The sequence below is a fragment of the Dipteris shenzhenensis genome, chromosome 1 (genome assembly GCF_047967505.1).
Source record: "Dipteris shenzhenensis isolate YYH24624 ecotype China chromosome 1, Dip_SZ_1.0, whole genome shotgun sequence".
In the NCBI taxonomy this organism is placed as follows: Eukaryota; Viridiplantae; Streptophyta; class Polypodiopsida; order Gleicheniales; family Dipteridaceae; genus Dipteris; species Dipteris shenzhenensis.
In genome coordinates, this window is record NC_141596.1 from 34,384,363 (window position 1) to 34,408,267 (window position 23,905).

The 23,905-nt window shown below is 43.0% G+C and overlaps 2 protein-coding genes across 8 annotated transcripts in view; both read left to right on the top strand.

The window, feature by feature from the left end:
• The first annotated feature begins 7,309 nt into the window (after positions 1 to 7,309).
• On the top strand, positions 7,310 to 12,165 carry LOC147905736 (reactive Intermediate Deaminase A, chloroplastic-like). Of its 2 annotated transcripts, none has more exons than XM_087381587.1 (6): positions 7,310 to 7,765; positions 8,390 to 8,514; positions 8,697 to 8,741; positions 11,552 to 11,625; positions 11,706 to 11,755; positions 11,870 to 12,165. In XM_087381587.1, exons 1-6 carry the CDS (start codon positions 7,501 to 7,503, stop codon positions 11,962 to 11,964), a joined length of 654 nt encoding a protein of 217 aa, XP_087237713.1. In that variant the 5' UTR covers positions 7,310 to 7,500; the 3' UTR covers positions 11,965 to 12,165. The 2 variants fall into 2 exon arrangements, with proteins under 2 accessions (XP_087237713.1, XP_087237720.1); XM_087381594.1 differs by having other exon boundaries at positions 7,312 to 7,765; positions 8,396 to 8,514.
• An 8,727-nt stretch (positions 12,166 to 20,892) lies between these two features.
• The window catches only part of SWI3A (SWITCH/sucrose nonfermenting 3A), a 58,026-nt gene continuing 55,013 nt past the window's right edge, over positions 20,893 to 23,905 (top strand). For all 6 annotated transcript variants that reach the window (XM_087374332.1, XM_087374343.1, XM_087374339.1 and 3 more), the window contains exons 1-2: positions 20,893 to 21,548; positions 21,659 to 22,227. In XM_087374332.1, coding sequence (XP_087230458.1) covers positions 21,245 to 21,548; positions 21,659 to 22,227 — 873 coding nt within the window. In that variant the 5' untranslated portion in view covers positions 20,893 to 21,244. The remainder of the gene's footprint in view (positions 21,549 to 21,658; positions 22,228 to 23,905) is intronic.

Here is a 23,905-nt window from a genome sequence, read left to right on the forward strand (position 1 = left end):
TACAAGTGTACCGACATTGCATAGTGATTCCATGAGTGCTATTCAATTAGCACGGAATCCGGTCTTTCATGCAAAGACCAAACACATTGAGGTTAGGTACCATTTCATCAAGGAGGTACTTGAGGACAAGCGCATAGAGCTTGTCAAGGTTCATACAGATGATAACCCTGCAGATATGCTGACGAAGAGTCTACCTAGTCAGCGGTTTGAGTATTGTCATGTATTGATGGGCATTGGATAGTATGCTCACTAGTTGTTCTCCCTTAAAAGCACATTGTCCTTTAAGTGGGAGGTTGTGGGGGTTAAAGGTCACTGTGCCTTTACCCCGGTTATGTACAATACTCAAACACATATATAAATGAATGGGTGGTCGTGCACCCACCAAAACTTGTGTGGCTCTTTGTTTCTCTCTCTCCCTCTTCCATTCTTGCTTCCGTTGAGAGCACTCTCATTTATGGATCTCAATTAGAGTACATATGGACCAACATTGACAATCCAAATAAACTTTCGCATATTGTCCACCTCATACATATACACATAACTATCACTAAGCAAGGCCTTAGCGGTTTGCCACCTTGTTTTTTTTGCTTGAAGGACGTGGCCATTTTGGCAAGAGATCCTCATTTAAATAATATTACATACAAGATAATTCACTACCCCTCATGTATAAAGTGATAAAGTCGTTTATGATATCCACAAAGAGACAAAAACCTAAACCTAAACTCATTACAATGGCCTAAAGGACCACTAATCCTAACACTAAACATCCATTAACATGGTAAACTTGACCAAATGAACTACATTCAAAACTATGAGCCAAATTAACATTATGTGATGAGCACCATCCCTTAAGACTCGAGATCTTCTTATCTTACTATATATTAAGGAGGGAGAGAGGCATACCAAGCCAATGTGGCAGGATTGTGGAGGCTCGGGAAGAGAGGAGGAAGGTTCGGAGAGGTTCGGGGGGGAAGGAGGGAGGTTCGAGAAGAGAGGAGGGATGATGAAGCCATGTGGCACCGCCAGATTCAAGATGAGGCAGACTACAAAAAGAGAAAGAGGTGCATTGAGACACATGGCGGCTTGATACGCGAGAGAGACAGACACACAGTCTAAGGGCTACTAACTCTTCACTGCAGGGGCTGCTGTGACTATTTACTGTGCGGCCTATTGGCTGTTCACTGCAAGCCAAGGAACTAACATGAGCCTCGAGGTTTGTAGACTGCACACTCCAAGGAACACATCATGTGGCAATCTGTGAGTTGAGGGCTGTAGGACATCACCTGGTGCCAAACACTGCGAAGCGAAAGACAGACTGCGGCGGCCAAGGTGGCTAGCTGCACGAGCCCCGTCAGCGATACAATGTGTGTAGGGTTGCCATGTGGCATAGGTCAGAGGCCAACATATAGCCACAAGCACGTGTCAGAGGCCATCAGCCAACCATGCTACCACATCTCACCACCCACGTGTCAAATCATGACACCATCAAGCCACGTGTCTGTGTTTTGCTTCCTACTAGCAGAGCAGCTGGGGGCCATGGGGCACGTGGTGCAATCCCAGTAGTAGCCTATACACAGGGCGAGAATTTTGCGTCTGCGAGCCTGCGACTAAAACAGCACGTACTGGATTCATCAACCACGTGTCGCGAGCGAACCTTGAGAAATAGCTAGCCTTGGTGACTGATGATGTGGCAACTACAATAAACTTCTGTTGGTGAACGAGGTGGTGAATTTATGGTGGCCAGGACACTGCGTCAAGTGGCAGAGCAGCGAGGTTGCCTCTACTCTATGGTAAAAGTCTTTTAAATGAGTTAGATATTATATATATATAGGAAATTAATATTCAAAATTCATAAACATAAATCAATATAAAGAACTTATATATATATATATATATATACACACACACACAAATACATAGAAATAAATATAAATATAAATATAAATCAATAATAAAATAATAAGAGAGAGAGAGAGAACACGGTGACACAAAGAGCTAGAGAGAGCAGAGAGAGGAGAGGATAGAGTGAGAGAGTAAGAGTAGGGAGGGGAGAGAGAGAGAGAGAGCGAGAGAGAGAGAGAGAGAGAGAGAGAGAGAGAGAGAGAGAGAGAGAGAGAGGAGGGAGAGAGAGAGTGAGATAGAGAGGGGGGAGGAGAGAGAGAGAGAGGAGAGAGAGGGGGGGAGAGAGTGAGACAAAGAGGGGGAGGAGAGAGAGAGGGGGGAGGGGGGAGAGAGAGGGAGAGAGAGAGAGAGAGAGGGAGGGAGAGAGGAGAGGAGAGGAGAGGAGAGAGAGGTTGAGAGAAAGAGTCAAAGAGAGGAGAGAGAGACACGGGAGGGAAGAGAGGAGGGGAGAGGAGATGAGGGAGGTATATATATACATATATATATATATATATATATATGTATGTATGTATATGTATATATATACATAGAGAGAGAGAGAGAGAGAAAGCAAGAGAGAGAGAGAGAGAGGAGAGGATAGAGTGAGAGAGTAAGAGCGAGGAGGGGAGAGAGAGAGATAGAGAGAGTGTGTGAGATACAGAGGGGGGAGGAGAGAGAGGAGAGAGAGAGAGGGGGGGGAGAGAGTGAGAGAAAGAGGGGGGAGGAGAGAGAGGGGAGAGAGAGAGACATGAGAGGAGAGGAGGGAGGGAGGGAGAGAGGAGAGGAGAGAGAGGTTGAGAGAAAGAGTCAAAGAGAGGAGAGAGAGAGAGACACGCGGGATAGAAGGGAGGAGGGGAGAGGAGATGAGGGAGGTATATATATATATATATAGAGAGAGAGAGAGAGAGAGAGAGATCAAAGCGAGAGAGAGAGATCGAGAGGAGAGAGATAGAGAGAGAGAGAGAGAGAGAGAGCAAAAAGAGGAGAGGATAGAGTGGTAGAGTAAGAGCTGGGAGGAGGACAAGAGAGAGAGAGAGAGAGAGAGAGAGAGAGAGAGAGAGGGCTAAGGAGGGAGCAACCATAAGGAGAGGGGAGGGGAAGGTGGGACACGGATTTTTCTTTTTTCTTTTGTTGGGGGGGGTAGCCACAAGGAAAGGTTGGTGATTAGAGGTAAGGGGGTTGACAGAGTAGCCATGAGAAGGGTAGAGGGAGAGGTGGAGTGAAGTTGAAGTGGGCTGAGAGAGCAACCCATGAGGAGGTGATGGTAAGTAGAGGTGCGCGGCTAAGGGAGTAGCTGCACCACAAGGAGATGAGAGAGAGAGGTTGAGAGAAAGAGTCACGGAAATGAGAGAGAGACGCGGGAGGGAAGAGAGGAGGGGAGAGGAGATGAGGTAGGTAGAGAGAGATATAGATAGATTGATAGATTGATAGAGAGAGAGAGAGAGCAAAGTGATAGAGAGAGAGGGGAGAGAGAGAGAGAGAGATCAAAAGCAAGAGAGAGAGATAGAGAGAGCAAAAAGGGGAGAGGATAGAGTTGATAGAGTAAGAGCGGGGAGGAGGGGGAGAGAGAGAGGGCGGGGGGAGGAGAGAGAGAGAGAGGGGGGAGAGAGAGAGAGAGAGAGAGAGAGAGGGAGGAAGGGAGGGAGGGAGGGAGATGAGGGAGGTAGAGAGAGATATATAGATAGATTGATAGATTGATAGAGAGAGAGAGAGAGAGCAAAGTGATAGAGAGAGAGGGGAGAGAGAGAGAGAGAGAGAGAGAGAGATCGAAGCAACAAAGAGAGATAGAGAGAGCAAAAAGGGGAGAGGATAGAGTTGATCAAAGTGAGAGAGAGAAGGTTCTGTGAATTATGGCATCAAGACCATATAAGCTTATGGACCACTCGACTATGTCCCCACCCTCACTAGACAAGAACTCTTAACTATGGTCGGTCTTTGTCACCCTTAAGCCGGAGATTTCCCTAGAGTTATTATATTTTCTCCTCTAAATAAAGGGTTAGGGGAGAGAACAAACCTACCAATCATGCATTGTGCCATCGATCTTAACGATGATATATTGGGGGGAGAAGAGGAGAGGAATTGAGGGAGGGCTCAAAGGATTATGGTCAATCCATGGAAAGGGTATAGGAAGGAGTGAGATTTCCCCAAAATTGTTACCATTGTTGCTCCTCCTACTATAGCTATTGGTTACTTCAGTATGCTACTATTGCTGGTGCCTCTTCCAGGTATTGCTATGGGGGATGAGCTATGACAATGTAGTGGGAGTCATGCAGATTATGGTGGCAATTGCAAGCTATAGGCATAGAGAGAGAGAGAGAGAGATCAAAGCAACAGAGACAGGCTATGTCCTCACTCTCGCTAGATAAGAACCCTTAACCATAGTCAATCTTTGTCACCCTTGAGCCTGAGATTTCCCTAGAGTTATTATATTTGCTCCTCTAAATGAAGGGTTAGGGGAGAGAGCAGACCTACCAATCATGCATCGTGCCATTGATCTTAATGATGATATATTGGGGGAAGAGGAGGAGAGGAATTGAGGGAGGGCTCAAAGGATTAGGGTCAATCCATGGAAAGGGTATAGGAAGGAGTGAGATTTCCCCGAAATTATTACCATTGTTGCTCGTCCTACTATAGCTATTGGCTACTTCATTATGCTACTATTGCTGGTGCCTCTTCCAGCTCTACTGTTATGGGGGATGAGCTATGACAATGTAGTGGGAGTCGTGCAGATTATGGTGGCAATTGCAAGTTAGAGGCATAGAGAGAGAGAGAGAGAGAGAGAGAGAGAGAGAGAGAGAGATCAAAGCGATAGAGAGAAGGTCCTGTGAATTGTGACATCAAGACCATATAAGCTTATGGACCACGCGGCTATGTCCCCACTCTCACTAGACAAGAACCCTTAACCATGGTCGGTCTTTGACACCCTTGAGCTTGAGATTTCCCTAGAGTTATTATATTTGCTCCTCTAAATGAAGGGTTAGGGGAGAGAACAGACCTACCAACCATGCATCGTGCCATTGATCTTAACGATGATATATTAGGGGGAGAAGAGGAGAGGAATTGAGGGAGGGCTCAAAGGATTAGGTCAATCCATGGAAAGGGTATAGGAAGGAGTAAGATTTCCCTAAAATTGTTGCCATTGTCTCTCGTCCTACTATAGCTATTGGCTACTTCATTATGCTACTATTGCTGGTGCCTCTTCTAGCTACTGCTATGGGGGATGAGCTATGACAATGTAGTGGGAGTCGTGCAGATTATGGTGGCAATTGCAAGCTATAGGGAGAGAGAGAGAGAGAGAGAGAGAGCAAAGTGACAGAGAGAGATAGAGAGAGATATAGAGAGGAGAGAGAGGGGAGAGAGAGAGAGAGATCAAAGCGACAAAGAGAGATAGAGAGAGAAAAAAGACTACAGGATAGAGTGATAGAGTAGAAGCGAGGAGGAGGAGAGAGAGAGATGATGGAGAGAGAGAGAGAGAGAGAGAGAGAGAGAGGGCTAAGGAGGGAGCAACCATAAGGAGAGGGGAGGGGAAGATAGGACACAGATTTTTCTTTTGTTGGGGGGGGGGGGGAGCCACAAGGAAAGGTTGGTGATTAGAGGTGAGGGGGTTGAGGGAGTAGCCATGAGAAGGGTAGAGGGAGAGGTGGAGTGAAGTTGAAGGGGGTTGAGAGAGCAACCCGTGATGGTGAGTAGAGGTGCGAGGCTAAGGGAGTAGCTGCAGCATAAGGAGAGGGGAGCGAGAGGTGGAGCAAGGACTAAGAGAGCAAATACAAGGAGAGGTGAGGGGGATGTCCCACAAGGTGGAGTTGAGGTGAGGGGGATGTCGCACAAGGTGGAAAGAAGGTAGGAGGGCTGAGAGAGGAGTCACACAAGGAGGGATGGTGAGCGGAGGCGAGGCCATGAGAACAGAGGAGGTGAGGGGAGGAGCCACAAGGAGTGGGGAGGTGATGGGAAACCACAAGGATATGTGAGGTTAGGGAGCAGAGGGGATGCAAGCAAGCTAACGATTTAGTAGTTGTAAGGAGGGGAGGGCCAAGTGGAGCAAAGGTGAGGGGGAGCAAAGGGTCAATCCATGGAAAGGGTATAGGAAGGAGTGAGATTTCCCCGAAATTGTTACCATTATTGCTCGTCCTACTATAGCTATTGGCTACTTCATTATGCTACTATTGCTAGTGCCTCTTCCAGCTACTGCTATGGGGGATGAGCTATGACAATGTAGTGGGAGTCGTGCAGATTATGGTGGCAATTGCAAGCTATAGGGAGAGGAGCTACAGGGATGCCAATTGTGGGGTGTGATACAGGAGTCGGCAATGGAGATTTACAAATGTGGGAATTCGGACATGGAGATGGGAACTACAAAGGTCGAAAGGAAGAAGGAGGAGGGAGCTATGGAAATGGAAATGCTTGAAAGGCAAGAAAGAAGAAGAAGAATAAGAAGAAGAAGAAGAGAAGGCAAGTGTCCCTATACACATGCATGTGCACATGTGTATGTATGTATATCTATGCACATGTGGAGGTTTCTTAATCTATGTATGCATACACATGTGAGGGTGTGGTGGTATTATACATGTATGTCTCTACGTGTATATGTTTGTGTGCATATGGGTGAGTAAACACACAAGATATCCACAAGATACACACACACATCATATACCCCATGGACACATAGATAGAGATGTGCACACTAAAACATGCCCAAAGGCCCAACACACATATGCATGTATAGACACATAGGCATACACACGTACATGATTATACACACACTTGAGCAAGTGCACACATTTGTGATATACAAGTGTATGTGTGTGTGTATCACATAGATGCATATGCATATATATACATATATACATAGATAGATAGATTGATTGAGAGAGAGAGAGAGAGAGAGAGAGGGAGGGGGGGGAGAGAGAGATTATTAGTATAAAAAACATTTTATGTGAATAAATACACTGTTAGGGTGTTTGATTTGAGAACTTAATAAAAAGCATCCAAATGTTGAGATTTGTAAACTTCCACATGGAGAGAGAGAGAGAGAGAGATGTTACCAAAATCACTTTTTCCCAACTTAAAATAATTCTAAAGATCCAATTTGAAATTTCATTTAAAAGCATTCATATATTGAGATTTTTATATAAAAGCTATACTTTTATTCCTTGAAATTAAAGGCACCCTAGGATCCAAACCTTGAGAGCCATCAGAGGGAGTCTCTAACCTGTCATAGACATATATTTATTAATATTTTAATATTTAGTATTTTGTGTGTGTGTGTGTGTGTGCGCGTGTGTGTGTGTGTGTGTTGGTATGTGTCTATACGTTTTTTGAAAATTATCTTTAAATTCCTCAAAGTTTTAGATATTTATAAATGAAACCTTAATCTATGATCACAATCTTGAGACCCAGCGGACCGGGTCTCTAGCGTGTGGTAGACGGGTCAGGTTACAAGGTGAAATTTGCATGTGAGCTAATAGAGAAATTCATAAAAGGGAGAATTCACTATGGATTTGTAAAGGAGGCAAAACAAAGTGAAGTGTGGAGCATAGGAAGAGAGATTCACAGAACCTCTAAAGGAACCAAAACACAGTGAAGTGTGGAGCATTAGTAGAAGAGAGGCACTTCTCTCACATGCGATTCATTCTGTGTAGGTGCTTCACAATGGCGTCCTCGTCTGCCGCTATGGCTGCCTCCACAGGGGCCCTTGCAAGAGCCATCTCTTCTTCCCCTTCCCCCATCAAGAATCTCTGCACTTCTGTTCCGCACATCTTCACCCAAGGAGCTGGCTTTTGCTGCATCTCCTTAGGATCTCGTGCCTTGGAGCGCTCATGCCGCCCTCGTAAAACCCCGCCTTTCGCATGGACCGCGGGTTTTGGAAGCATGGTGCAATCCGCTTGTGAGTAGCTCTCGTATTTTTTGCTCCCCGGGGTTGCATTCCTCAGTTTCTTTTTGGTCCGTTTCTGCTCTTTTTCAATACTGGGGAAATACACGATTTGATCCCTCAACTTTATTGTCTTGCGTCTGCCATGCATTTCAATCACAATGCCCACTTTCATCGGCTGTTATCTTCTAATGAAAAAGGGGGAGAGACTCTTCATTTTGCAAACGTATGACGTGACCGAAATTCCCACTTCGTAGATGTTATCTTATTGTGGAAGAGGGTTAAACGGCAAATCGCAATCACGTTTTAGCTCTGAAAACGGTGCATGAAATGAACTACATTGTTAGGGACACAATGGTTGTACAACCGCGCTTGGAAGCAAGAACAATGAAATCAACCATCATCGAACCTCTCCAGTTGGTTTTGAACTCCTGAAATCGAGCCTTACCAACTTTGTGTCTGTGATCTGGCATTGCACATTATTGTTTATGGCCTTCTCTTTATGATATTCCTTCGGTACTTGGAAAAATGTTGGCATTATTTGAATTCTAAGACTCTATTCACAGTTTGAAGTTTTTTTATGGGTTTTGATATATTCAGTCTCATGAATGTATATCTATTAAATTCTAAATTTTGTAGCAACAGCTTTGAAGAAAGAAGCTATAGTGGCGGAGGATGCACCAGCTGCACTGGGACCATATTCGCAAGCTATCAAATCTGGGAACCTTTTGTTTGTTTCCGGAGTTCTAGGTCTTCTTCCAGAGGTCTATTATAATTTGCTGTTTTATATCTTTATGTTAAGTTATTTATTGTTGACACTATTGATGCTTCCAGTACACCTTTTGGCCTGACGAGCAAAACGTTTGGGAAGAGACCTTGATTTTATCTTACTTTTATTTATGTGCTGCCCTTATTGAGTGTTACTGTTGGTGTTTCCTTTGGACAGACCGGAAGTTTTGCTTCAGAGACTGTGGAGGGTCAAACAGAGCAGGTAAGAATGCTTCCAACTTTCTAATACTGGAGGAGTGGGTGGAACCGACACTCTTGTTGCCTTTACCCAAAGTGCAACATTAGTGTGAATTTGTGAAAGTTTGTTTGGAAGTTTAGCCACTTTTTGTTTTGCACTTCCATACAGTTACATTAGAACTAAGAGGGTATTCTGAAGACTGCAAGAATCCTTGAATGTGTTATCCATCCCTTACGTCCTTTGTTGCCTTGGAAGCTGAAGCCTTTTGACTTTTTGGCATCTTCTCTCCAACTTTATGATATCTGCTAAATTTATACCCTCATGCAACCAAACTCATTACGGATAATGACCTCTAGTTGATTAATGTCGTGTGTGTGTGGCTGCTTTCTCATATCAAATTTGAGGCATCTAAAATTATTCTTTTACCTAAGTATTTGTTAGAGAATGAAATCCCACCAGAGGGTATCCCAGCAGCGGAAGACTGATAGATAGCCTAGGAATTACACACGGAAGTGTTTCACTATGGAATCAAGCTTCATAACCATGTGTGTACTTCACAACCATTCATGTGTGTGCAGACTAATAGACTGTGCTCAAAGACAATATAGAAGCAGCTCTTAGATATTTCTGTCCGCCCAATGAAAGGACCCCATTAGGGGGCCTTGGATATAATTATGTGCCTTGAGATTGTGCTGCATCCATAGCAGCAGGAAGGTTAGAGATGAGGTCACCTTGTGCCTGCATCTAGGGCAGCAGGAAGGCAGAGGCGCTGTGCCTTACCAATTTGCTGCATTGCAGAGCAGGAAGGAGGTCTGTTTGTGTGGCATCTAAGCAGCCCACTGAAGTCCCTTCGAGAATGTAGGTTGATAGAAGACTGAAGGTGTTAGGAGGAGGTAGAAGACAGCTTTGTAAGGTGCCAGGGGTTTACATCAAGACAGCTTTGTAAGGTGCCAGGGGTTTACATCTAGGCCGTACGTTGTATGCTACCACTAAGAATGCTTTTCTGTTCATGTTTGGAGCTATCTATATTACATGTTTTTCTGTTTTACTCTATTATGCATTGTTTAAGATCTGTGTTTTTAATCTACCTCTATATACAATTGTGTGCGCAAGGGAAAGGAAAAAGTGGGTGCAACAACGATCTAAGAGAGAAAAGAAAGAAAGTTTAATAAAAGTCTTCAAAAGACCGAAGGGTCTTTGAGACTGAAAAAGATTTGATTTTAGCATTAAGTAATTCTTGGGCTACATCTCTGGACATTCTTCTGCTGTGGGAATATTGGCTATAGCAAGCAACCTCTGTCTCTTTTTTCCAACATGGTATCAGATCCCTGAGGCAGATTCACAATTGCTTGGAGCTTGGAGGTGAGGACCTTTGGAAGCAGATCTCAGTTCAGGTGTGACTCTCAATATGGCCCCAGGAAGGAGGTTGTGCTTCAGACATAGGAGTTGGCTTTTTGCTGGTCCCCTCTGAGTAAAGCTGAGATAGGCTGGACCTCCATCGTGCGTCTCTGGTCAACCTCTCTATGAGCTAACATGGCAGGTGGTCTGCTGGCAAACAGCAGGCTGCCTACATGGTTTTGTGCCATGTGAATGTCATCTTTCTCTCACATGTCAAGCGAGGTAAGTATGTTGTAGAAGAGTAGGGTGCAGCTTTTAATAGCTCCAGGTGGGTTGGTCTGTGATTCCCTCTCACGCCCAAGTTGTAGTCCGCCTAGGGCTTAACAAAGGTCAACAGTCGAGCTGCATGATTGACATACCATGTGAACTGATCAGCCAAGATTCCATGTAGTTGGCTGGCTGACATTAGGATGCCTACATGGCTGTTTACCTCATGGAACCTGCCAATTATGGAAGACAATTAGTATGATGGGCTAAATTTAAAGTTTTTTTTTGCATCTAGCTAGCCAGAAGTGCTGTATGTAGTGTGAACTCCAAATATCTTCCAAGCTGTGTGTGGCTGAGAGGAATGACTCTTACTTTGAATGTCTATGGGACACACTTACGGTAGTATGCTTGAGAAGACCCACATACAAGAGTCTGCCCCTAAGTTATGATGCTGTGGCTCTTAATCATTTTCTTCAGGATGATGAAAGGTGCCAAAGGGCTGGGCAAACCTCCGGAGTCACCAGCAATATTGTGGGCTCCACTGCTGCCTTTCAATGTGTTGTTTACAAGTACCTCCCAATTAGAAGTTGGCCAAACGACATTTTACAAGCATAGTTGAAATGGTTGGGGCACATTGCTGTCTAGGAAGGCTCCACATAAACCTATCTCTATTCTACCCCAAAGAGTTGAACCAAGAGTGGTAGGAAGCAAAGATCTGGCAAGGCAGAAGTTTGAACTTCGGTCAATTAGAGTCGATAGTTGCCCATTTTTATGATGGATACTCAGTAGGTACTCAACTACTTCCATACTTGAACGTGAATTTGGGCTGAAGATTGGGTCTTTAAAGTACTGGGAATACTTTCTCAAAGCATATGCTGAATGGAGTGAAGATCATAAAGCAGGCCTTACGCTCTCCATTCTTATTTCATGTGCTGTTAGCACCTCTGGCATGGATGTGAAAGGCCAAATAATAGGCCTACTTTTCAGTGCAACTAATATCTGATGAATTGCAAGGCACAAGCTAAAACTTGTAAGAGCAATTATAAAACTTGCTGCAATGGAATTGCTGAGATGGATGATTTCCTTTGATCCCGGTGTCTCTTTATTGAATTGAGTAATGATGTATGAGGTGCATGCTCTCCTGTTCATTTGAACTGATACAAGAGGAAGGGTGGTACACAATTTTTAGTATGCTTCAATAAGTTTACGGCTTGAAAATTTGGGTGTAGGTTCTTAAAAACATGGGAGCAATCTTAAAAGCAGCTGGCGCTAGTCATGCTTCAGTTGTCAAAACGACTATTATGTAAGCTCCATGCCCTTTCGTTTTTCACTAATGGATTAAGGACCTTGTTGGTGGGGAAGCATAATCTTCAAACCTTGCAGGTTAGCCGATCTGACTGACTTCAAGAAGGTCAACGAAATCTACGCAAAGTGTAAGAGGTTTCGGTTTGTTTAGAACTTTACCAGAATGTTGCATATCTAATGGCATTCCTTCTTGTACTGGAAACCAAACAACTATCGTAATCCCATTTGAAAATCTTTTGCAGACTTTCCAGCTCCTTCTCCTGCACGGTCAACATATCAAGTGGCGGGGCTACCTCTCAATGCACGCATTGAAATAGAGTGTATTGCAACTCTGTGACCCTGCCACACGCTTCTTATATAATGGCTGACATCTGTTTTTGAGTAAAAACTTATAATTGTGTCTCCATAGTCCTAGAACATTGAGAAGACAGGCATTTTTAAGGCCATCTTACTAAGAAGAAACCTAGAGAATCACTCGATGGGGGAAAACTTGTAAAAAATAATTTTGCATACATGGCTAATTTTTTGGTTGCCTTCATTGCAATTGCCCTGCTCTTCATGTCTGGATCTTGGTAGGAATTAAGCACAAAGAGAGTTGCATAAATGCATGCATGAGAGCAGATGTTTGGACAATTATCCACACCTGCCTTTTGATGTTAGCAAAGTTGTTCATGTACTTTGCCAATCCTTGGTATGAATTATTAAGCTAGTGTTTAAAAGATACGTTTGTCTACAGAAAAAGTATGGGGTGCACACCAACTGAAAACTCGATTACCAAGGAAAAACATTCACATGCACAAATCAATAGGAGGAATTAATAACGAGGAATTAGAAAAACGATCACGGAAAACATTCACGTGCACAAATCAGTAGGAGGAATTACTAACAAGATTAGAAAAACGTGAGTTGCTTTCATTGAACTAGATTAAAAGAAAAACCTTGATGGAAAATGATGTGCACAAATCAGCTGGAGTAATTACTAACAAGATTGGAGGAATGAGAAAAACGTGAGTTGATTTCATTGAACTAGATTAAAAGAAAAACCTTACAAAGTCTTCATATCACAAAGTTGGATTGTGATGTATGATTGAGCATAAAAATGGTGATTGAAAATGATATGCACGTGTGCATCTAGGCTAGGCTTACATTTTCTCATTGCTATAAATGTAATGAAAGATGACCTTTTCATATATCTTTGATTTGACATGCATGTATACTTGCGCATTCAAGGTCAATGTGGCATCTCCATGTGTCGCGATGCATTGTGAAGTATTATAGTAATTTGGCCCTTTATATGTGTTATTTTTATCATATTGCAAATTTTGCTATCAACTAAGAATGCTTTAACTTGTGCCCATTGTGCTTTGAAATCCATGGAGTATCAAATTCACCCTTCAGCCACCCTCTAGGTGAAGTGATGATGGGTTGTCCTTTTGTTATAACGATCAAGGCTCCTTACAATGAGATCCCTTAAACAAGCAGGTATCATGATCACGTAGCAATAGATTAGTGCGGACAAATGGACTTTGCAAGTTTAAAAAAGAATTAAATGACCTTAAACTACGAGGGTAGGAGTCCCAAGGATGAGGAGTAGCAACAACAAAGGGGTCTCAAATTAGAGCATGAGAAGGAGATGATGTGTGTTGAATTTTATAAAGCATTGGGGTTATAACGTTTGCAATTGTTTGGATGCATGAGGTATAAGGAAAAGTCTCAATTCGTGTCCCATCTAAGGTGTTTCAGAAAGCAATGAGGTTAATAACATAGTTCTCTCTTTTACCCTTGTTGATGAGCTTTATTACTTGCTTGCACTCGCAAACTTTTGGACTTTTGCTAAATAAACTCAAGTTCTTTAAGTTTTGCATTCTCTTTAGTTTAGGATGAGATTGAAAATATATACTGGTACGTTAGCCTTATCATAAGATTTTACAATGTTCAATTGTACCTTAAATGTGAGCTTGTGTTTAGATGGGACAAGTTTTAAAATGTGGAAGCCCAATTCCCATAAATTATGGAGGATGGTTGAAGACACATATAAAAACTAATTGAGATAGAAACTTACTAATTAGATGAAGATGGAATGCCACCAACTTTTTCATGGGCTCTTCTAACATATCTTAATTGAAGGAATTTGTGCAAGGTTGGGACTAATTAATGCAAACTTTCTAATTTTCACTAACATGGGGGACATGCTATGTGTTCCTTGAGTAAGCCATTCCATGCTCATCGAGTAACTTTCATATGAAAGCTTTTTTTGACCTGGCTCTTCGAAAACCCCAAAATCATTTTCAAATGTGAAGAGTGTGTTTCAATCCTTCTCATAACATTGTAGCTAGTTTTAACACCATCTAACTGTTCGTTTAAGTATTGAGGGGAGAGGAGTTTAGTTTTCATCTATCATGTCCTTGCCAATGGCTACAAATTGCTCTAGAATGCCCTCAAGTCTTGTGAGATTATTGTCCATGAACTCATCTTCATGCATCTTTAGGCCATACTAATTCTTATGCTTGCACTTTGAACATGTTGGTAACGTTATGACTTATTCTAGTGTTAGTGTATATATTGGGTACCCTTTGTTCTAGTGTATATGCTGGGTACCCTTTCCACACATAATGAAAACAATGTTGCTATTTATTGCAAGAACCATAGTGAAAATGCAAGCAACCTTCATAATGTTTTGGGAGAGGTGGGCTAGCTTCTTGTGGCTCTTCATGTTAGAAATTTGGAACCAATAATGGCAAAGCACATGTACACGGTTCCAAGTGCACTTCAGGCGGACTTCAGGACAACCAACAAAACATCATGCTATTGTTGCAATAACATGGTCTATTAGAAAAAATTATAGGAAGAAGCAAAGCTAATGTCGAAAATAGATAGCATGGATATGGGGTGAAAGATAGAAAAGAGAAGCCGTAGGAGCTTGCAGGAGCATGGATATGGGGTGAAAGATAGAAAAGAGAAGCCGTAGGAGCTTTGCAAAATGATGTGCATGAGACATTAGCTTCTAATCAAGAAATGTGAAGATGAAATTACATCCATGCTTAGTAAAAATTAATGTGAGGTTATGCTTGTAGATTGAGCATGCATGAGGTCTTAGCATGTTAATAATGAGGACATATATGCAATGGTTGAGTTAAAACAAAAGCAAAGGTATGATGCAACATCCTAGAATCAAGGACATGTTTGTGGTTACTAAATCTTCATGTGGTACAAAGGGTATTGGCATGGTTCTTAGCATGTTTATGGGGAATTTGAATGAGGACATATATGTAATTGTTGATTTAAAAAGAACGCAAGGTATGATGCAACATCCTAGAATTAAGGACGCACTTGTGTTAGTGAATCTCCATTGGGTACAAAGCAAGTGGGCAAGGGCATGAGAGTGATATAGGTTGGAATAATCAACCAACACACTTACTTGAGCCCTTAATTGATGTGATTTATGCACCGAGGTTGCAAAATAATAAACTTGTTATCATTAAATTATGTATACAAAACTATAAAGTGGAATTTCATGAAGGTAGGTCTTTATAAGCATCATTCTATGCCTATAGATGATGATTGAGTTTTGGACACTCACTTACAAAGCCTTGTAGCTTATAAAAATATCGTAAACCTCCAAAAGGCCTAGATACTATACCAAAAAATATGCATATCTAACAATCAATGTTTTTCTAAAATGCCCAAGGTGGCCTTTAAGGAATACCCAAGAAGATATTGAATATACTCTTGCTTGTCTTGAAATCTTTTAACTAACTTCAAGATACTTGATCAACCACTCCAAAATGCAATATTGCACATTCTTGGCAGATGCTCTACTTAGTCTCTTAACTAAGGATGTTTGCGATTACCAAAGGACAATTCTTCAAACTTCTTCGCATTCCCATGGGATTTGAGCTCTAAATGAAAGACAGATGGGCGTGGCTTTAGGAAATGATTCCTACAGTTGGTTTAGACAGCTTTATGGAGGATTAGCCATAGGAGAGTGGACATTTTTTCTAGTATCCTTATGTCCTAGATCAATGAGAACCTGACATCCCATTTCCTTTCAATATCTGAGGGTTTCCACCTAGAATTGAGGATGGAAACCACCTCTTCTAGGCCCTCAGAAGGAGTGGGTATGGGTAAAAAAGATGAACTGCTAACCCAACTAAATTCTCTGGTAAAGTTTAAAATACTACCCCCTTTCCAAGTAATGTCACCCTCCCACAGTTGTATTCTACTCATGACCATCTCTTGATCTGCATTATTAAGCCCGAATTCCCTTCTAATATCCAACCATGTCTTCCATTTAAAGTTGGCCTTCCCCACAAAACTCCCCAAGTAGTTAACACCGTAAGTTGATGTATGCCTCCAATGTGCTCTCATCTATGAATGCCAACTCCATAGCTCCTAGATTCTCCCTTGATGTTGCTAAGCAAGAGGGGGAAAGGGGTCTCCGTTTGCCTCCTTGCTCGCTCGGCCTTTCTTTGATAATTGCAAGGCTTTTAGGAACTTATCATCACTTAGCCGTTGTTTAGTAAAGAAAACAGATGCCCAAATTGAGTCTAAAGCCATGAAAATCCCTTTACCAGAGAGGACTATGTGGCTCTTGATCTATTCAAAAGCCCCCCATAAAGTTTTCCACAGTTGGCTTCCCTTAGTCATATAGGGCTCAGGGTTGCAAATAGCAGAGAGGAGAGAAAAATATTTCCACCTAGGGGCCTTGTAAGGTTTGACAAATTTAAAATTTCTAAGCAAAAGGTTAGCCCAGTCACTGTTAGGAGAGGTAATAGCTTTTATAATCCAAGTGGCAGCAAGTTTGTAAGCAACCAATTGGATATTGACTACTCCCAATCCTCCTTCCTTTCTAGGTCTGATGTAGAAGGCCCATTTAACTTTTGAAATTCTCCTTTTTGTATCACTTTCCCCCCATGGGAAAGATCTGCAGATTCTGATGAATTTTCTAAACCTGTTTTAGACAAGCACCAACAAGAGAGATACAAAATGGCAATTGGGTAAATGCAATGTTTAAGACAACTCTTCTCCTTGCAAGATTGGCCTGTAACCCTCTGAGTCTGTCTATTTTCTTCCTGAATCTGTCTAAGAACCACTTCCATTTGTCCATTTTAACTTTAAATCCCATAGGAATACCCAACCACCTGAAAATTTGTCCATGTGGTATTTTTGTGCATCCCATCTGGTCCAGAAGCATTTGAGAGCCACCTGAGAGCAAAGCATAACCTGTTTTAGTGTAATTTATCTTAGACCCTAATGCCACACAAAATATATCAATACATTCCATTGCCCCTTGAATGTCTACATTTGTGTTTCTGATAGTTAGTGGCGTCATTTGCAAATTCTTGATTAACTAAATGTTTCCCTGAGGGTAGCTCAATTCCTCTAATTGCCCTCATGGACATTTGGTCTTTTATTAACCACCCCAAAGCATCAGTTGCTATGGCAAATAATAAAGGGGCCAAAGGGCACCCTTGTCTTATTGATCTCTTCAAGAAGAAACTTCGAGTCATTTCTCCATTTACACAGATCTTTGCTGATGCATTGGAAAGCAGTAAAGCAACAAATGATGTGAACTTTGTCCCTAGTGCCAAATTCTTGAGGGATTACAAAAGAAAATCCTAGTTAAGTCTGTCATTAGCTTTTCTTTATAAAGCATACATCTTGTTTAGTTTCCTCAGCATGAGCGCATCCTTCCCATAGGTTTATGATTGCCTCCAAAAGGTGTCTGCCTTTGATAAATCCATTCGGTTCCTAAAGGATCCAATTATCCATCTTGTTTCTCATCCTCAATGCAAGGGCTTTGGCAAAGGTCTTGCAAGAGCAGTTTAACATAGTTAGAGGTCTCTAGTTTTTAAAGATTGTCTTGTCCCCATTTTTTGGAATGAGTTTAATAACTCCTCCATTTAGGTGATTGAGTAAGAATCCTTGTTCAGCACTCTCTCTCCACACTGCATTGAAGAAGGGCCAATTGTGTCCTAGAAAAACTTGTGAAATTCTAATGGAAGACCATCCTCCCCTGGAGTTTTACCATCAGCCATAGAGAAAGCAGCCTCTTTAAGTTCTTGCAAAGAGAGATCATTTTCTAGCTGCATTCTATCCAAGCTAGAAACTTTACACTATCTGACTAGTTGGCATCTATTCCTAGCCCATTCCTAGCCTCTAAAACCTATTCATCATTTGGGTCAACTGTGCTGAGTAAAGCTTTGAAATGAGTACAAATGATCTCCATATTTTCTTCCTCTGTTTTGATAATAGAAGCATCCTCCTTCTGCAAAAGAGGAATTTCCTCCTGGTTTCTCTTTTTTTAATTCTCATAAAGTTTTCTTTGGTTGGTTTGTCAAACTTTTCCTGCCCACCAATCTCTGAAATAGATTTTAGCATTTTGGATCTTGATTTGTTCCTGGATTTTGATTTCCTTTCTTTTTTCTGACAATTGTTGCTGGGTAATACTGTCCTTCAGTCTTGCCCTCTGTTCAAGTTGTTCCAGCTCATCCTTCACTTATCCATCCTCCTAGCCCTAATAGTAACTTTGTTTTTTCTAGCTTCTTTTAAAATTGCTTGCACACTTGAAACAACATTTTGGCATCCCTAAGAACAAGAGTCTGTAGATAAAAAGCCATATTCCATCTCTGAATGACCTGTTTCTACACAGACTCAAGTTTGTATAAGGAGGGGTCAGCTTTAAACCATGAATTGCCTTTTCTACCGTTTCCCAAGTCTATCCAGGCTAATACATGCTTATGGTCTGAAAGATTGAGAGAGGAAAAAGTTCTTTGCTTGATTCCCAAGGCTTGATCTAGAAGAGATTGAGCAATATAAACTCTGTCGAGTCCTGCCTCTCTTCTTAGCTCAGCTATCTGTCTATTGCACCAACAAGTATATATGCTAGCTGAACCTATGTCCACAACTTGAAGGTTTTCCTTGAGGTCTTCCCAGAGTTGAAGCTTAGGGCCTCTAAGCACATACCCTTTTTGTAACCACCTATCTCTTGGGCTCTCAATCATATTGAAGTCCCCTAGTATCACACAATCACTGCCCTGCTCATCATTGCATCCCAAGTGGCTCTTCTATCCATTGTTTTCCTGTTTTTGAACCAAAGGGAGTTCCTCCTCTGAGTCTCCTAACTCAGAGTCACTCATGCTAGCATCCTACAGATTGACATCATCTTCAAATTCCTTGGACCATCTATGCTTAACCTCATCCTCTTCCATTTTGGCATCCTGTATCCATTGCTCAATTTCTTGATCTATCAGTGCTTCATAGGCATTGTTGGTAGTAGCCAGAGGAAAAGTGACTCTGTCCTCCCCTAAGTGCACCTTAGTGTTTTTCACCTTTTCTGCCACATTGTCTGAGGCATTACTAATTTCTTTTTCTGCACTCTTATCTTGTGTTTGAATTTTCTACTTGTCTTTTACAGTCCACTTGGATTTGGGAGCTTGATTAGCATGTTGCTGGGGTAGTTCCTAAGGTGGCTAAGGCTTTGTTCCTTTTCAACGGATAGCTTTTTACTGTATGGGTAGACAACCCACATAGAAAACAAGAGCTAGGTAGGTTCTTGTAAACCAATGGATGTTCCATGAAAATACTCCCATTCCTATTGACAATTACCAGGGTGTCAGGAAGATCCTCAGCAACATCCAACTTTATCAATGCATGGGAAGAAAGCCACTCTATATACTGCTCTAGTCTATCCTCATCCAAAAAAGTAGTAACTTTACCTTTTGTAAATGACTTCTCCTCATCCCCAGACTGAGGATCCTCTTGCTGATGTGATTGTGTCTTTGCTAATTCATTGTCTTGAGCTTGGAGTCTGGTGCTTGTTGGCTTGGACCCTTCATCGGCTCAATCATTGGTAATTCCTACGTTGGAGGCTATTTTGATCTTTGGGTAGACGTGTGCTCTATGCCCAAATGTTGAGATTGCATTGGCACTCTTGGCTAGCCCTGTATCTCCCCCCTCCTCGTGGACCTTGGCTCGATGAAACTTGTCTTCCATGGGACCTCTCAAAACTTTCCTGCTGTACCACGGGGATAGGCTAGTTCAAACGTGTCTGGACAGGTGCTATGAGTATGCTTGTCTAGGTTTTTGTTCTTAGGTTGTTTACATAGTGAGAGGTGCCCGTCGCTGGTGTTGAACAATAAGAGGTGTGTTTTTTAACTACGGACGGGCATCTTGTTACACATGACCAAACTTTCTAGATGGGCACCCTTCAAAATGATGGTAAAGGGGGTAACCATGGGTGGGCACTCGATTTTTTAAAACCCACAATGGGGAGCTAGTGTGTAACCATTCTAGATTGCCTAGGACTCTTTTTGGGTGCCCATATGTTGGGTTGTACTTGGGCACCCTTTGCCAGTGTACAAAGAGCCTTACGGTGGGTTCACACCACCCACTTGGCAATGAAATAGAGCGAGGTCCCCCCCGCCAGGTGTGGTGGTTCAAACAACCCGCTATCAAGATTATGGAGGTGGCCAGATATTAATCATACCTTCATTGGTCTAGTGGATAGAGGGAAAAGTCTATGTCCGGTGGCGCGGGTTCAAACCACTTAGGGTGGCATGTGGGCAAATTTTTTCAGCCACCCACCTCCTTCATATGGCAGACGCGATTTCAGAGGATGGGCCAAGTTGGCCAAGTACACATCAATGCACCTTCCAACCACTTTTGGAGGTTGGTTGGGCGGGTGGTGTAAAACTTTGGCCTTACACACCTAAGCGGATGGATGCACCTGCAAGTCTCCCACCTAGCCCACTTGCTCGAAGCTTGACTAGCCCGCTAGTATTTTTTGTGTGCATGCAGTGGGGGCGGCCCTTGACCGTCGGGCGAGTCATGTATTTTACATGTATCAAATAGGGTCTTTACTGGCAACCCAAAGGGTGTCGATTGTTGGGGCAATTAAAAAAGGGGTGGGAAAGTTGTCATGGGCAGAGACACGGGCTGAACATGGCATCAAAAGTTTGATAAGCAAATTGATTGGATTCGTTAAGCTAGAAGAATATCCACCAATGAGCCAAGCAGGACACAAGGAGAGGGGGGAGGTGTGCAAAGCCCCGAGCGTCCGCCGCCGCCATTGGTTTTCTGTTGTCCCAATTGGTGTGTATGGCGGGCAGAGCCGCAATGTGTAAAGATCCGTACACATCGGATGATGGTGTATGTTGCATGCAAGCAACAGACACCGGACGCTGCCACGTGAGCAGGGAGGATAAGTGTTATTAGAATATGTTGGGTTCGGAGAAACTTGGAGTTCAAACAATGCCGAGTTTTGAAGGAAAGATGAAGATGGGGGAGATCGCTATGGTGGCTATGGCGATGGTGGCTGAGCGATTGCTCCTCCTTCTTCTGCACACAAACCTCGCAAAATCCCACCTATGGCTTCCTTCCTCACCTCCATAGCCCATCTCCCCTCTTCCCCAGCTTCGTTTTCATCTATTACACCCCCCCCCTTCGTACCTTCCCTCCCGCCATAGCCACGCTCGCCTCCCCCCCCTCTCCATTTCCTCCTCCTTTCCTCTTCCCCCGCTCCTTTTTCACTCCTCCCTCTTCCTTCCCCTTCGCCATCGCTTCCCTCGCCTCTTCCCACCCTTCATTTTGATGTATCCCTTGCCCTAACCTCCCCCATGGCGTTCTCCCAGGACCTTGATCACCACCCCGATGGCGCTCCGCTTAGCCCCAAGGACGGCCATCTGCGCCTCCGAGCTGACGGCGGGAACTTCTCTAGCTCTCCATTGGCTCGTCACTCCGATTCTGCTGCAATCGATGCTAAACAGGGCTTTCAGCAAGCCTCAGATGGCGTCGACAAGCGTACTACCGGCTTTGATGCTGCTCCTTCCGCAGCTCTGCCCGGCTCCGGCAAGAATTCCGAGTCTCCCAAGCATCGTGAAGCTCTCAACAGAGAGATGTATCGAATTCCGAGCTGCGCAGGTAGGTTTGTTTCAGCGGCCGGGAAAACTCGCTGCACGCAGGGACTTGAAGCTGAATTTTGTTTGCAAATGATGTTGTGCCGTCCTTGAAGACCGTCTCTTTTTGTGTAGCCTGGTTTTCTTGGAGCAAAATCCACGCAATCGAGCGGCGTGCCTTGGGTGAATTTTTTGATGGCCGTTCGCTCTCAAAAACCCCCAAGGTATACAAAGAGTATCGCGATTTCCTAATTAACAAATTTAGAGAGAATCCTCGAAGGGCTCTCACTTTCACGGAAGTCAGAAAAATGCTGGTAGGGGATGTGAATATCATCCGGAAAGTGTTCGATTTTTTGGAGTACTGGGGCTTAATTAATCACCATGCTGCAACCGAAAGCAAGCAGCGGGCAATAACAACAGAGAGCTCTCCTGCCACAATCACAGAGACGGTCCCGCGAGGTGTACGGGTAGTGTATCCGGGCTCTACACTGGGTGCCTCAAGGGTGATTACGCCGGCTGTATCGGTTGATAAACCCATTGCTCCTTTTCATTCTGTAAATTTGGCCACGTACAAAGATGCGTTTGCCACTCCTGCTGTGGATGCGTCAACTGAGCCTGCGACTGAACCCGAGAAGTTGGAAAACCGTTGTTGTAGCAGATGTGGCGCGGACTGTTCAGAAAGGCGATTTCAAAACTCGAGACAGGTCAGTCACTTTCAGAACGTATTTTACTTCTTCGCTTCATTATGAATAGATCTGGAGATCTGGACGTCCTGGAATGAATGTACGCGTGGAACATATTAAAGAGGAAGCATCTTATCATCTTGCTAATATGGTGCCTGAATTTGTGTCCTTGATACTGATAGACTGATAATTTGAGCATTATGGTAGTAAAAACAGATGGGCATGCTCTAATCAGTACCCATGGACCTTAATACTTATTAGACTGATACCATGGGCGTGTAGTACATGTGATATTAAGTAGAGCAGGTGCTCATTCACACCAATGGCCAAGCCAGCCTACTTCTATGGTGTTAGAGAACCATTCATCCGTATCTGTTAGGTTTAAATCCCAAACCCTAAAAATCATAACAGTTCTAAAGCGAGTGAAATCATCTGCATTCCCAAAAGTGTAAAAGGCTAGAATAATGTAAAACATGAGGTTTCAAGCTTTTAAAATCAGCTAAACATGCATATGAAAAGAAAGCCCTCTAAAAGCGTCTATATAGAGGGATATCCTTACTGCAAATAATGAGGGAAACACTTTGAATGCAGGGCTATCCTGTATGTGATACACAACATGTCATTATCCACTATTTTTAGCCCATTAGTAGATTTATTTGAGCCTTTAACATCTGTGATTCTGTGATGGGGTGCATTTACACCCTACAAATGCACAAAGGATAATTTGGCTGACGAGATGTGCTGTTGTCTCAACCTTTATGGAAAAGTTAGCCTGAATAACATATCCAACCAAGACACATTTTGTAGGGCACCTTGCCGGTTTACTGAAATGGAAAGCATTGATACAGCCCCTTCATGGACTGCCAAAAATGATGATTTTCAAAAAATCTTGTCCTACTGTACCCAGAGAGACTCCATGATGTCACTCACGAGGCCAGTAAAGAATCTCACAAGGCCAGTAAGAATCTTGTTTGAAAATCAGAAGTAGAAATGCAAAATCAGCAATGATGATGAAATCTGCAATGTCAGGTATGAAAACTTGACGACTGTTGGCAAGAGGGAAGTTATTGCAACATGTTTCTCCTATTATTACTCCTGACCAGGCTCTGCAGCTTGAGACACCCTTCAAAGAAAGGGAGCTCCTTGATGCTTTAAAGTCATGTGGCAAATGAAAGTCCCCCGGTTGCGATGGTCTTATAGTGGAGTTTTTTCTGGCTTACTGGGATGCCTTTAAACATGTCTTATTGCACATGATTAATAGTGCTTGGCAAAATCAGCAAATGCGAGATGCTTGGAAGAAAGGCCGGGTTAAGTTAATTCCCAAAAAGTGTCATTGTGAATCTTTTTGCTGATTGGCGGCCTATTACACTCATGCCAGTTATCTATAAGGTGGTTGCCAAAATGGTGGTTGATAGAATAAAAGGTTTTCTGCATGATGCTCTACATCCTACCCAATATGGCTTCATCCCCCACGCAGACACATCACTGATAATATTGCAAATGCCTATGTTCGGATAGAATATGCAAAGTATACTCAGCAGGATGTAGACATCCCCAAAGTATACTCAGCAGGATGTAGACATCCCCAAAGCTTTTGATACTGTACAATGGGAATTTATCTCGCAGACCATGCAATCCTTGGGATTTGGGTATAAAATGCATCATGTTATCTCTTGGCTATACAGTGATAGTAAGTAGC